This window comes from Paramormyrops kingsleyae, chromosome 2 (genome assembly GCF_048594095.1).
Source record: "Paramormyrops kingsleyae isolate MSU_618 chromosome 2, PKINGS_0.4, whole genome shotgun sequence".
Classification (NCBI taxonomy): domain Eukaryota; kingdom Metazoa; phylum Chordata; class Actinopteri; order Osteoglossiformes; family Mormyridae; genus Paramormyrops; species Paramormyrops kingsleyae.
The window spans coordinates 10,265,539-10,280,991 of record NC_132798.1 but is presented as its reverse complement, the minus strand read 5'-3'; the positions used below and the strand labels follow the sequence as shown (position 1 = coordinate 10,280,991).

The 15,453-nt window shown below is 42.8% G+C and overlaps 1 protein-coding gene across 2 annotated transcripts; it reads left to right on the top strand.

The window, feature by feature from the left end:
• Positions 1 to 2,283: 2,283 nt before the first annotated feature.
• On the top strand, positions 2,284 to 11,814 carry zfand5a (zinc finger, AN1-type domain 5a). Of its 2 annotated transcripts, none has more exons than XM_023803297.2 (6): positions 2,284 to 2,439; positions 5,837 to 6,011; positions 6,493 to 6,598; positions 7,748 to 7,851; positions 9,298 to 9,426; positions 9,568 to 11,814. In XM_023803297.2, the coding sequence occupies exons 2-6, from the start codon at positions 5,852 to 5,854 to the stop codon at positions 9,714 to 9,716; spliced, it is 648 nt and encodes a 215-aa protein (XP_023659065.1). In that variant the 5' UTR covers positions 2,284 to 2,439; positions 5,837 to 5,851; the 3' UTR covers positions 9,717 to 11,814. The 2 variants fall into 2 exon arrangements, with proteins under 2 accessions (XP_023659065.1, XP_072561445.1); XM_072705344.1 differs by having other exon boundaries at positions 2,432 to 2,561.
• The last annotated feature ends 3,639 nt before the right edge of the window (positions 11,815 to 15,453 follow it).

Genomic DNA, 15,453 nt, shown 5'->3' with positions numbered 1-15,453 from the left:
CGGGATCTTGCTACATGTGACAAATACTTGTTAATACACCACAAAACACATTAGCTACAATAATTTCACATAGCACAAGTAAGACTCAGAACAGAAATGATAGGCCCAATCAATTTATAATTGTAACATTTTATCAGCTTCATAAATAATGCTCTGATTTTGAGTTTGAAATGCTGGATTTGTATTTTCTTGAAAGAATGCTATTCAAAATATGGGAAAGACATATGAACAGAAAATTACGAAACAGGTGACGTGCCGGAACTTGCCTGACCTGCTGTTTTTGGTCGTGCCTGTCCATTACGTCAAGACAGCATTCAGGCCTCAGTCACAGAATTGCTGCGGAGCCTCTGACAGAAATGAGCTACGCTACCTCTCAAGAACCTGAAACTCTAACACCTCCAATAATATCAACGACATTTTAGGCCATGTCTGAAAACAGCCATGCATCATGCTCAAAAACACAAAACCGGCATCAGAAATAGCCCTTTGGGGAACCTCTCCTCTTCACATATTTCTAATATCACTAAGACAGGTAAATTCCTAAAAAATACTCTATACACCTGCCCCCCCCCCCCCACGTAGACACACATACACACACACATACTCTGGTTTAGATGTGGGCTGAAAATAGTTATTTCTTATAATTTAATCAAGCTGAGGCATAAGGTTACATGTACCAGAATATCTTGATTTTTCTGTCAAAGATAGAGGTAAGAATGGGTAGGAAGGTGTGGTGTGGGCAATTTCCACACTCACAATCCTAAGTGCGAGCTTTGATTTCTCTCATTTTTAACAAATGTACCTAGCCCAGATGTAGTGTTTCTGGAACCTGACGTTCTATTATGTGTGTTTTACGTGTCATGACATCGAAACTCCTGCCTTTCGTGTTCCTCCCCACTGCTTTTTAAACCCGTCTCCACTCCCAATCCCAAATAATGTCCCAATCATTCCTCCCATACCTATGTGACGCAGTGATTCTTATAGGTGGAGACTGCACTTCGGTTCATTTAATTCATAGTTGCGTCTTACTGTTCCGTGTTGCTGCTCGGGGGAAATTACACAAGTTATCGTTTCCGGGGAGGAGTGTACAGACTCACCTGTGCGTGAAATCATGTGTAGACAGTGGAGCACTTTGCAAAACAACGGCTGCCACTCTCAGCACATCTGGACATTCATGTTACCCCTGTGGGCATTTGGTGGTGAGGAACAGTGAAGAGAAGCTTATCTGCTGATAAGCCCATGCCTGAGGGGTATTCTTAAGTTTTACAGAACTTTCTCAGAGACCCAAATATGTCCAATGCACAGAGAAAAAAAACTGTGTGAACATTGGCTATCTGATTCTTTGTTATGAAATGGAAGACTGACTTCAGTAACTGCTGAATAATACCATCTGTCTTGAGACCCAGAGCAAAGACAAGAGGGAAAAAACAGGATGAGAGAGCCACATCACCACCGTAAATACCATGCTGTGAGATGCTTGCCGCTTAGGATTAGTATTCTTTTTCAATTTCAGAGCTGTAACACTGTGTTTTGACTCTGTTTAAAGGGACAGGCCTACAATTTTTTTAAGCTAATTTTTAGATTTACCTCCTGTGAGTCTAGATAGCAACATTCTGTCTTAATTTTTCATAAACACCCTACAATTTTTGTGAATTATATACCATTTGTTTTTAACTGGATACTTAATTCCCTTTTCGTTCAGATAAAATGTGATGAAATGTGACAGTCTGCATTTGGAATGAAGTTTTGAACCAATGACAAACCCAATTTTGTGGTCTAATTAAAAGGGCGGCATAATTTCAACATTACCTAAGTGATAAATAAATATATTAAAGCCTGCGTAAATAGTATACTCACAAACCAGCCATCACCAATACCAACACACTAACAAATTATATGCAAAAAAATGTTTTAGTTCTCCTTAAGCAACATTACGCTCACATCGGCGCTTTTTAAACTGCCTAAATATGGTCACATTTCCCGAAAGAGAATGAATGAAGTTTTGCAACGAAGGTAAGCAGATTCTCAAATGTTATTTACTTGCTGATGTTATTTTAAGCATTGTGCAACGTCCTTGGGCAGTAGTGAGTGACGACGGCTATCCCTGGCATTAGTCCCCGCCCATCTGAATTAGAGCAGTTGTAGGCCGAGTGTTGGAGTTTCGGTGACAGCCAATCGCGACGTGTGATTCTTCCGTGACGACTGATTTTTTCACGACAACCAATCGAGAGGTGTGTTTCCCCCGTGACGCCAGCCGCCACTCCTCTTACTAAAGAAGGAAACAAACATAGGACAGTCAGAGAAGAGGAAGGGCTTCGGCTGAGGGTTTTTTTTTTGTTAGAGACACGGAGGAGAAAGGAGCGTCTTGGGGACGGGAGCCGTTCAACATTTGAAGAAAACCCGACTACACGTTCATATCTGTCCGTTATATATTGAACTGTAAGTGTTGGCGACTATTTTTTTTAAATTTATTCTTTGCTTTTAAGTTGGGAGAAGAGAAGAAAGGTTCGCCATAAGAATGGAGCCAGACAGCGTGATATGTATCTGGGTCCAACTTTAAAGTGAGGATTCTATCTCTTGTGTGTGTTTTTCGGAAATGAAATCGTGGCTTTTGGTGGTTTCGGTCGTTTTCTTTCCAAAGGCCGAGAACACAGGAGAAGGTAAGGGCAGAAAAGCTAACAGGAAAAAGTGGCCGAGCACAGACAGCACTGGGTAGCCAGGAGGGTGATGTCGTTAGCGCGGCCGTTTGGTTCATTGTCTTTTCTGCTGGCTGGTGATTTGTGTCAGACGTGAGCCCATATTTGTCAGATATCACATCCTTCCACCGAAGGGTGACTGCTTGGATGTTTTTCTTTGGGGGGGGAACAGGTAGCTGCTAAGGTGTCTCCGTCCTGCTAGCTACATAGCCTGTAAATATGTGTTGTTGGCCCGACACGATGCCGTCTTTAAGGTCGGGGGTACCCTGGCACCGCCGTAATAAAGTGAATTTAAACCTATTGAGTCTGTTAACATTCATTGGATCGAGAGTGGTAACTGTTTTGTGGCCGTAATCGAAGTCAGTCGTTAGCGACTCGTAGCTAGCTGCCGCCGAGCGTCAAAACAGGAAGAGGGCGAAACAAAGAAAGACAAAGCGCGGCGCGCCTAAGCCGAGGATCCAGCCCGATTTATGGGTGTTTGCCACATGCCTCCTACAGTATTACCAGTCCCTATGTTAATAATTCATGCTTCAGTCGTTTTGTTTCCCTTTAATTTTCTGGTTTCTTTTTAATAATGAAGCTCAAGATCGAGAGTTGCACCGTCTGTGTTGTCTAACCATGGCATGACTCAGTATTTTTCAATGGGAAAGGTTTGCGGCCTTTAGATATATCTGTTTATTCATTAATTTGTGTAGATGTGCTTATTTTCCCGTCATATATAGGCTCACGTACTTGTTCTTTTGGCATTTCTGAGTCTATTGAATTAGAGAAACTTGGTGGATGCTATACGGTTTAGCGTCTTTCTGTATGTGACGGGTGCTTTGGGTTGCTGTTATTAATCCCCCCTGCCGGTGTCTGCGTTTCACGAACAAGGTAAATAGATACATATTTACACTTCGGTGCTGTTTGAGAGACGCGGCGAGTTAAAATGTAACCAATTCGTTCGATGTGTTGACATTTTCAATACGACTCCATAACTGGTTTTACGCCTATCATTTACACAAACACAATTCAGATTTTTTTTAATAGTCGGTGATCGTTTCTGTGAGGTAGCCTGTTACGAACATGGATGGATGGATGGATGGTATTCGGTTTTTGTTTTTGAAAAACAAATTTCACCGTAATAGTTCCGTATAACCTCGACATCCGCTGTTTTTCCTATTTTCAATTTCATTAACCACAAATGTATTCGCATTATTTCACCAACACATCCTATTCGGACCACGAAATGCAGCATGTCGCGGGGTCTCTGATGCCAGCGCTTGTGTCTTATTTGTATTGGCGCTATAGCCAAATATAGTTTTCCGTCTATTCATTTTGTGTGCGTGTCGGGGGCGGATGGCTGCCGTGCGTACGCCGTCCTGTGTAGGACAGCTATACTGTGATATAAATAGCACGGGCCCTCTGTTGAAGGATTTTATTTTGAACCAGCGCCCCCCGGACCAGTGTGTCACATGGCGGCCTTGTGTGTCTTTGTGGCTGTGCCGCTGTGAAGTACTGCGATCAGCAGGTTATACATGTGATGGAACGTGATACCCGGGCTTTCTAGGGAAAAACCATGACGCACGGTGTATGGGCTTGTTGGAGGGGGTGTGATGCAATATTGTCAGCCAAACAGTCTCTTGTCTGGTTTTGTTGATCGGGCGATCTGAAAGCTGCTTTTCCCCCTGTTACATATGAACATGATATAGTCCTCTTTTGAGGGGACAGGGGGATCATTGAGGTTTATACTGGAAATTTTCACACGCACTTACTTTTTTGACCAGGCGATGTGAGAATTTTAAAGCCTGTTGGCTAATTAATGTTCAGATGCACCCATGAAATGTACCTGAAAGGCTTGACAATCGCCACGCTGTCATTCAGTGGTGTTTTTGAGTTTTCATCAGAGTTTTTATGGTGGATTTGGAGCATGATGCCCGTGGAATGTGTCATGTTCATTTAATCTGGCACAACACTGACGTCTGGGGTCAAGATGAACTCTGTCCTAAGTACCATTGGCTGAACTTGTAAGTTGCTTTGGATAGCTGCATGTACTTAATCTTGGTTCTTGGTTCTTTTTCCCCTAAAGCTTTCCCTCCCCCCCCCCCCCCCCCCCCCCCCTTTGTAAGACAGAGTACCCAATTTCTATTATGCCAGGCTAGGGCGTGCCATCTGCGATTGTCACTTCCTCACTCGTATGCCGACCTGCGCCGTGCCGTTGGCAGGTTTTGTTCTGCAAGCATGCATTTCTGGCCCTCAGGCTATGTTCATATTAAACATAAAATATGTTATCTACCAGGTTAGTCAAGCTGAACGTTCTGTGTTCTGTAGTGTGTATTTGACAATGGCTGAAAAACATGAATGTTGTGTTTGGTTGATGCCGGTCATTGTGGTTGGTAGCCATCCCACGCTAACTGGAACTGTTACTGCTGAAATACCAGCTCTTTTGGCAGTCTTCTGAGCACACATTCATTCACACGTGGGTGCTCCACCTGTAAAATGATACGAAACCTGGTGAGCTGGCTGGTGGTTCGTGTCAGATGAATGTTCATACAAAGTTTCATACACAGTAGAACATAATGTGCGGTGATACTTGGATAAGGGCGACGGCTGTGTTTTAAAGGCTTTGTAAAGCCATGTGCAAGATCAATGAATCAAACTTCCAAAAGTATGCCTCTCAGCGCATGTCTGATGTGCTGTTATCTTTTCATTAAACTAATTCTTGGCGGGTTTTGATGAGTGGTCCTTTCCCATAGGCCGATGGTGACAGCAATAGGTTTTTTTTTTAATTGCTTATATCTCAGGTAATATATGTTGCCATACACTTCTAATAAATTCATTATTCTGTTTAAAGGGTGAAGGCCACAGTCAAAATAATGACACTAACAGGTTGTCACATTTTTATATCGCACGTGTCGTGCTTTGCCGTCTGTACTTTTTAGCTGCCATTAAATCACTGCCTTATATTTTCAGCTCTCCATATAACCTGATTGGTCTAAAATTAGCTTCGCTCACAATATTGAGACGGGAGGAATCTGTCACATTTAAATGAAGGAAGTTCCTGGTTTTCGTGAATGTGTGGTTCCAGTGCTGGATGAATGTTGTTGTATGTCCCGCACTCAATTCCATTAGCTAGTTCTTGACCGGATTTTTTTTCTCAGGACTGTCCATCAGAAATGGCCCAGGAGACAAACCAGAGCCCAGTGCCCCTGCTGTGTTCCACTGGCTGCGGCTTTTATGGTAATGCCAGGACAAACGGAATGTGCTCCGTCTGCTACAAGGAGCATCTCACCAGACAGCAGAGTAGTGGAAGAATGAGCCCCATGGGCTCAACAGGTAAGCAGCAACTTACTCCCTGCTTGTCCATTCATTCGTCGTCTTCCCTCAGCTTGGCTTTCTTCCTTGGCAGGAATCCCTATGTGGAATATGTATGATTTGTGGAAAGTGGGACAGAAATTGCGAATGTGCCCATTGGTGCCTTACAGGAGGGGCAAGTTAACTTTCTGGCAGACTGGGGCATTCATACTAAGATAAAGCATATCTCTCAAGAACAGAGTTCAGTCAGTTCATTGGCTGAAAGCGTTCATTCTTCTCATAGAAGGAAGACAAAAGAAGTTTGAACTCCTCACCCCCCCCCCCCCTCAGCATTATTAGTTAAACTTGAATTTGTTGTTGGTCACTTAATGTGGCAGTGGATTTGTGTCAGCGGAAAATGATCTTAAGCAGTTTCTAAATTGATGTATTGAAGAGGGGAGAGTGTGGGGATAAAATCTTTTAAAGTATCAACCATATCTTATCCCCCTTCTGCTAACATCAGGTAGTGCAACCAGCAGCCCCACGGCAGATGCTGCAGCCATCCAAAGACTAGAATCTACCCTAAGTAACTCAGACGTTTCATCCATCTCTGTCGCAGACACATCTAGGTAAGAATCTCATGATCCTCTCCCAGCCACATCTGCGCAGTTTGGGCGTTGTCCTAGAATTAGAATTAGGTGATCAGTGGTCATTGTTAACACAGCACAGCCCACAGTGCGCAACAATGAAATGTGTCCTCTGCATTTACCCCATATGTGACATTGTGACATAGCAGGGGGCAGCTAATTCAGCGCCTGGGGAGCAGTGCTTGGGGGCGGAACCTTGCTCAGGGTACCTCAGTGGTGCCTTGCTGGTCGGGGATTCGAACCTGCAATCTTTCGATTACAAGTGCGCTTCCCCCAACCATCAAGCCACCACTGCCCACATAAGTTCTCAGGACTGACAACCTCCTCCCTGGGATGCCCGTGTGGCTCCCAATTGATCATCAGATGTTGATGCCAGCATTTTCAGCTCACCTGGAATGATCTGGTCGCCTGGATAAACATTCAGATTTCCGGGCGCAGATCTTCAAACTAAACATCTTTATCTGTGGCCTGTCAGCATGCGTGTCAAAGCAAATCAGAAAGAGATCTGGCATTGAAAGTTAAAGCCTGCGATTAGACAGGGGTGATCACTGGTATACCCCTTGTTCTGTTAAGGCTGCTCCCATTTATAAACAGGTTCTAGCATGGATGGATAGTTTTGTTTTTTTTTTTTGGGTTGAGGTAAATGTGAAAGGATTGTCAGGATGTATGACTGTTACTGTGAATTTAATTCAGGTATACAAAAGCTTGAGGGGCAACGATAAAGTTGACCCCAATGACTAGTTTTATTTTTAGTGCCATTTTGAGAACAAGGTCAGCAGGAAAAGCAGGCATGGCTATAGCCCTCATGAGCTGTATTATATGATCCTTTCCTGTGTTTGAGCTGTGTTTTTTTTTTTTTTTTTTTTTTTTTTTCCCTCTTTACAGTAATTCAGCACAGCAATATTTAGTGATGGAACACCTGGGTATTTAATTTCCCAAAACCTTTGGCATTATGGTTCTTGATTATCAGGGTTTCATACCCCTGGAATAGAAGCAATCCCCCCCCACCCCAATATTTCTGTTGCCAAGTTAAGGCCTTTGTCACTAAAATGTGTGGTAATATATGAAATGTACTGGGTGCACTTAGTCTCGTAGTTGATTTATTTTTTTTTGTTCTCCTGTCCTGTTCAGAAGTACATCTGCAGCATCTCTGCCAGTAACGCAACAAATGACAGAAATGAGCATTTCTCGTGAGGACAAAGTCACATCGCCAAAGACCGACCCTGTGGAGCCAGGTAACAGATGCAGCACGTCTTCTGTGTTGTTGATGGTCTTCACACCCATGTGTTGAGTGTGACTGTTGTCTTGGGTACTTTACTGTAATTGTAACTGCTGCAAGTGATGAGGCCCAGTCCATGGGGGAAGGGGAGAATTGAGTGGCTCGAATGCATTTCACCAGTGAATTTCTTGATAAGCACTGCATCTCTCATTCCCCATTATGAAGTTAGTCTCAGGTTGGTGTGTAAATGGACTGGTTTATGTCCTAGGTTCCTCCTTTTTTGGATGCTTGCTGAGCACACAGAAATGAACTCCAGATGGACTTTAATTCTTGCCAGAGCCTTTTCTCTTTAAACTCGCAGCTCCCAAATGTGGGATTGCAGAGTCCTCCGTTTCATACTGGGTTGTCTGACATGACACAAGGGCTTCCTTTTTTTCTTTTACAGTTTTTGGTAGCTTTGGAGACCAACAAATCCTGCCAAAGAACGCGTGTGACTACTGTACTAAGCTAGTGCTGGATTTAAGGCGAGATGTTCCAGGACAGCGTACCATGTGATTTGCCAGCCTGTGCACTGAGACAGGTCAAGCATTGAGGGCATAACTGACAGCAAACAGCTCCCCCGTTGAGTAACTAGGACAGCTGTCTGAGCGCTTGCCCTCTGCCAACACCCTGCATACCTCCAGCACGCGAGAGTCCCCCAGAATGATCAAGGAACACCATGATCAGACATGGAACTGTTTGGGCATGCCGTGTGACGTGGGTGGGGCAGCACTTGTTAGAGATGAGGTGTTTACTGGCTCAGATTCCATGTTCTGAGTTGTATCCAGGCCAAGGTGGCTGTGCAGAGCCCTATCAGATAATTCGCTCATACGAGACTCCCAAGATCTCCTGGTATTAGCTTAATGGCTTAAGTCGTCTTTTCTAATCTTTTTGAAATATTTTGTGATGCATGATGTGAGTTGGACTTTTGAGGGAACTTGTTGTACTGAAAAATGATAAAGATTTCATGCACTTATATCCTTAAAGATTTGAGCTTCCACTTGAATCGGCTCTGTTTAGAGCACACCCAGTGTGGAATCATGGATGATCCACACCTTCTGTGTAATTTGCAACGTTGTGTGGGGGTGACTCAATAGGCTAAGCCTCTGTGCCTGTGATTGGAAGGTTGCTGGTTCAAGTCCAGCCTCAGTAGAATATGCACATCTGTGGGTCCTTGAGCACTACTACAGGTTGCTGTCCTTTGGTGCCAAGCTTGTTCGCTGGCACCTGTGTCATGAAGAACAAGATGAGTAGGCAAAAAGAGAATTTCCCCTTGGGGATCAGTAAAGTTTCATTTATTTCATTAAAGCCTATAACTAGTTTTCACAACATTGTCTGGAAGTTACAGTAGATAGGTTTATCTCTCTATCAATGCAATTCAAATTTTGAAGCTGATGAAAATGTGTTTGTGTTCCTTCCCCAGTTGTCACCCAGCCCACTCCCTCTACCTCCCACTCGAGCTCTTCAGGTAGTGATGATGCCAAGGCCCCAGAAGTTCCTAAAACCAAGAAGAACAGATGTTTCATGTGCAGAAAGAAGGTTGGCTTAACAGGTGAGAGGCATAAAAAAAAAACTTACTGGTTATATTGGATTTCCAGCAAGGTGATGAATGGGGAGTGTGTTGTGATTCGTTCTCCTGTGATCAGGGGTAAGAGTATCAAGTTGTTTAATGGGCTCATCTGTTTTGTTGCAGGCTTTGACTGTCGGTGTGGAAACCTGTTCTGTGGATTGCACCGTTACTCGGACAAACACAACTGCCCATATGATTACAAGGCGGAAGCGGCTGCCAAAATCAGGAAGGAGAACCCTGTTGTAGTGGCCGACAAAATCCAGAGAATATAAAGACTCCTGTGTGTGACCTTTGACCTGAACACTGACACAATGGGCTAGAGGACATCGTTTGTGTGTGTGTGTGTGTGGGTGGATTATTATTTTTTTTTTTTTTTTTTTTTTTTAAATCACAATTTTAAATTCTATGCTGATGCATGATCGATCACTTTTCATATAAAATGCATTTAAAGCACAGACTTGGGCATGATGGTTAAATGTCCTCCCAAAATTTTCCCAATGTTAATTCTTGCAAAAATTGGTGTTTGTGCCAAAACGGAACCAAAATGAATATGTCTGAACTTGAACATGTTTTATTTGGAGGTACCAGACTGGAACTGGATGTAGGGGAGGGTCTCATTAGTTCCCTATAAAATGGGTGATGCAATGGAAAAGGAAGTGCCCCCCTCCCCTTCCTAAAGTATATTTATGGGGTACTGTGGGGAAAACAAGGTGGGTCATGTGACTCTGTGATGAAGATCCAGGTCTTTAGTATTGTTTTCAAGCTCTCAGTATCGGATCATGGATGATATGCGGCATTTGATATGCTTTCGAATGAGATTAACAGTGGCTTGTCACCCCTTCCTCCAATCCCCTAAACATGTTTTGTACAAGCTTAGATGTGTCTGGTTCAGTTAACATTTAATGTAAGCCCCCCCCACCCCTCCTGTCTCTGAAAAGTTATGTTGCAATATTGAGCCATGGGGAGAGTCGTCGTGTGAAAGATGGAGGGTTATGTGCACCTTTTATAGTCTCTTAATAGCCTTTGTTTAAAAAGATTAGCCTGATATTTAGCCTGCGGTTTCCTGAAAATGGCACCCATTTAAAGAAACACTTCCGCGTCAGTCTTCTCATGTAGTCTTTCCCGGCCAATATCTGGCTAGCATATAGCTTCCAGCTGTTGTGTTGGTAAAACCGAATTTAGTTTTCCATGAGAATTGTTAACTGTACTAAGGAACAGAGTGGTCTCTTACAGGGCCTTGCTGTCAGTTTATCTCTAGGTGCTTGATGTTGTGCTATGGCTGTATCATTTTCTTCAAAACGGAGTATAGACTAAATCCTTTGTGCCCAAATTGGATATCATCATTTAGAATACTTTTAAGAATATTCCTTACCCGAATATAAAATGACTATTTTTAAAAGGAGTATAGCTTGAACTGTTCTTTTCTGTATTGTCTTCTTTTTGTAGTTTGAGTCTCCCATTTTTTTAAACCCTAGCTATGTGAAAACGTCACTAATTGAAGCCGGCTGTGTACGTTGTCTTGCAGTTAGCTGTTGTGATGGTGGTTTGAGGCCTGAAATCACGCCCACTTTGCCTGCTCTTTTTCTTTACCTCCCCTCCCCCTCTCTCCTTGGGTCTTGGAGTGTAGTATTAATGAGTGTATTGCATGGATTGCTTATCTAAGGCAATGAAAAATAATTGAATTGTAGAAATTGGCAATATACTTCACTAATGCTTGGTCAATATTTTCACCTTTTGTAATGCGTTTTAATTCTTTTATTTTCTAATGTCTAGAGATTGTGCTGATATGTACGTATATATTCTGTGTATGTGTACTCAATGGGTTTATGAATTAGGCTGCAGATCCAAACATGTACCTTTCGTGCATACAGGGGTGGAAAGAGCCCTCATCACAAATGGAAATGTGGACCCAGAATAAAACTGGCTGCTCTGGGTGTCCCATTCGAGCTGAATATTTGTGTGTTTTGATACACTTCTAAACATAATCCAGGGTGAAGCTTATTGACTTAAGTGGAAGATGCACTCCTCTCCTCTCCTTTTTCCAGTCCAGGGCTAATGTGATGAGTCTGCTCCTCTGGACCCCTGTGAATTTCTATACTTAGTCTAATCTAGCGGTGTGGTAACACATTGTATTATTTTTACAAGTGTCTTTTTTTTTTTTTGTGTGTGTGTGTTTTTTTTTTTTTTTTATTTTTTATTTAAAGGCAAGTGAGGTAGTCATTTAAATTATGTATCATTCAAGTTTTAATTTTGAACTTAGTTATGCAAATTTGTACAAACTTTATATTTATGCATTACGCCTAATCTTGTTTCCCCAGCATTAATGCAAAATATCATGTAAATAAACGTCATGTACAGAGAGACATTAAAGTTTGTTTTCGTTTTCTGTCTTTGAACCACTGTATAAATGCATGAACCAGTTTTTTTACTGAAACTAGTCATGATAGACCACTCCAATGGCTACAATGATTTTTTTTTTTCTTATTGTAAAATGCCCAAACTCTTGTTGACTGGGACTTTTCAAATCTTTTAATTTTGTCTGAAAACTTAACTTTTGTCTGGCCTACTGTTGTCACCCTCCGGAATGTCATTTCTCTCTTCACTTTCTGTCTCCTTTGGGGATTTTTATGGGTAATTAATGCAGATCACTTGAATTCATTGTCTGTCTTCTGGCTCACCTGTGGTGAACAAACCTGTCACCCACCAGGAAGCAGGGAAACAGGTGTGTGCCTTTTGTCAGCTGTCTGGACAGCTGTAATAATGGTTAAGCAAAATGAGTTGAGGTGTGAACCAACCCCCCCTTCCCACGGTCCAGTACTGAGACATTCAGGACATCAGTCATACTTGGACATGCCATTTGGGTTGGTGTCAGTTTGGCAGGTGAAAATACCAGTTCCCAGGACTTCCAGGTAAAATTATGCAAGGGGGAATACAGCCACAAGTTTGTACAGATTAACCTAATAGATTAGTCGACACTGCACCATTTGGAAATCATTCTCAATGTTACACTGTGACCCTGTACTAGACGAGCAGAACCGGTGGATATTGAAAAGTGATCTGGTTATGTCAGAATGACATTTTTGCCCTCACTGTCAAAAAGTACAACAGCTTGTCCTTTCCCTTGTCCTCTGCCCCCTCTCCCCCCTTAGTGATACTTGTCCTAAATGGTGTCCCTGGCACCAGCTGTCCGCATTTACCGCTTTCTCTGTGTCTGCATGGGGCACAACTCAAAAGGCACAACCAGGACGTCTGGTAACAGATGTTCTGCTTGCATGAATGGGGCTCAGTTCTTACTTTGTGGGAGGTGTGTGTGGTGTGCAAGTCATTGAAGGAAGTAAGCAGATTACAATGCACTCCTGTTAAACCCAGAACCATTCTTCCTTTGTGGCATATGTGATAGTGAGCAAAGAGCTCTCGGTTGGGAATGCTTCTATTTAGAAATGTTAATAGTGAGAATTGTATGTTTGCTGCTGTACATTCCCGCTGCTGAATATTACAATTATTATTTTTAACAGACTGGGTGACATGACGTACTTTTCCAAACTCTGTTAATTCCAAACAGTTTACAAGACAAATGGTGTAAAGACCCTTTCAGTTAGCTTAATACCATAGAGGTTATACTGAAAATCTGACCGTAACATGCTCATATAGAATATTACATGCTTGTTTAATTACTATTGGTATGTTTTCTAAACGCATCACATGATTTCCTTACTAGCCCATCATTAATCATGCTTTGACTCATATGATCAGTCCTTTGTCGGGTTCTGTTTAGTATCATCCCAGGTCCAACTGCCCAGTTCCAGACTACTTGTGTAAACAGTCATGTGTTCTTAATTAAAACCATCCCTTATTTACAATTACTATGGATATCGCCATTTGAATGCTTTCCAGGTGTTACGTCATTTCTGACGGAATCACAGACTAAGCAGAATGACGTCAACGTCATTGTTAATTTCAGATCTGTGTCACGTTAGTACCCATAGTATCTGGCTTAGTAATACGTGACTAATCGATACCCATAATTCAATGGGGTTAGGTGGAGGAAATAAACGGCTCAGACGTTAAAATCTATATCACTTCTGCTCTGGTTAAGTAGTGTTTGTGCTGACTTATCTGTACGGGGAAGCCAATATGCACCTAGTGACAACTTGTAGGTATGTGTTTAAAGGAGGGATTGAAGGAGCAGCATTGCTCTGAAGCAGGAAGCACATGTGCAGATGAGCTGTGCTTAGAAATTCAAGGCGAGTCACATGGTATTTAGCCAGAGTTAAATAGACAGTCTTTATCTGGACAGGATAACATACTGCAGGAACTGTAATCACTGGAGTACTTCTTTTAGATGTTTCTTGCTGTAAATGATTATTCGGGATTCAAATTAAAGTCAGTTAACACAAACAATCCACAAGCGCAATCATCATGTGGTCAGTGAAGCAAAAAGTTTTGTGTTATTAATATTTTACAGAAGTGCTCTTCTGTATAATGAAATGTGGTGTCCCTGACCAGCAATGCTATGGTCTGCTCTGCTAGCTGCTTCTTGTGAATGGTCAAAAGGAATGGATAAGGATCTGATGGATTACAAAGGATTACAAAGACGGATTGTGTCACAGTCATTATCTGAGTCATTTCAACTATACTTTGCTAGAGTAGGGCTGGGCAATCTTATCCAGAAAGGGCCAGAGTGTATGTGGGTTTTCACTGGAACTCCCTTGTGAGATTACTAATTAGAGGACTGATTGGCACATTAGATTGGCCACCCCTGGGTTAGAGACTAAGGATTGCTATCAATTAAAATGCACGTAACAATCAGCATTTCTTGTAGCAATTGTAATATATACATTGTGGAAAATTCCACATTATGGCTGGATTTTATCCATCTCAGCAGACCTCATGCAGGCCGTCCCTCATTGTTCCTTATTACATAAATTTAAGAAAACCACAAGGCTTGACGTCTTGAACGCAAGAAGGTAGATTTGGCCACAAGCAGACCGCTGACGGGCCACCAGCTGCACAGAGAGAGACGTTCACCTGCTGCCTGAGGAGCACAGAAAGTCGCCTGCATGACAGCAACATGTGAGGCACTGGGAAGACTGGTCTCATCTGTTTTGGAGACACTTTGTGAGAGAGAAGCATGCTGCATAAAAGACCCATTGTAAACAGTGGTAAAAACAACGGTATTTCTCGGTGCAGTCATTAAATTGCATTTCGAAGTACATTGCATACATCCATACATTATGGATTTAACCTGCATATATATTCAACCAGGTGTTATTTTGTATTATTACATTCTAGGAGTGAAATATTTTCATTTCAGTATTTATGTCAGAGCAAGCATCATCAAATTGTCGTTACACGGACAAACATGTCTGTGGCAGGACTCCTCTGTGTCCATGGCAAAATGTTTTTATTGAGGCTATGTCTTTAAACACCATGTCAGTGGCATTTTGATTACAATCTCTGTCACAATATTCCGTGGGTTGACCCCTTACTCCCTACGGGGTGGTCTGTTGATGAGACTGTACTGCAGTGTTTCCCAGTCCAGTCGACAGGAACCCGCAGACAGTCCACATTTTTGCTCCCTCCCTGGTAAGGGGCTGGGAGGGAGCAAAAATGTGGACCGTCTGCAGGTCCCTGAGGACCGGGTTGGGAAACACCGCTGTAGTGTAATCTTGCTGTCTCTTTAAGTCGCTAGGCCATGTTAGTGTTCCTGCATCACCGTGCCTAGAGACTGCTGCCCTCTGCGCAGTCTAGCTGCAGCTTCTCAGGCAGACTAATCTCCTTCTGTCTGACCCTCTTACTCTGCACTTCTGCACCTCAGCAGGTTCTGCTCTGCTCTTCCCCTCCCAGCTGACGTCACCCTCACGTGGAGTTGCTGCTCACTCCTGCTCTCTCCCTCGCTTCTTGTCACTCTTTCTTCTGCTAACCTTTAGAACTCAGGCTTTTTATCTCTCTTGTGGTCACACTCACCGTGCAGCTTCCCCCTATTTGGCAAAGGTCCGAATTGCCCAG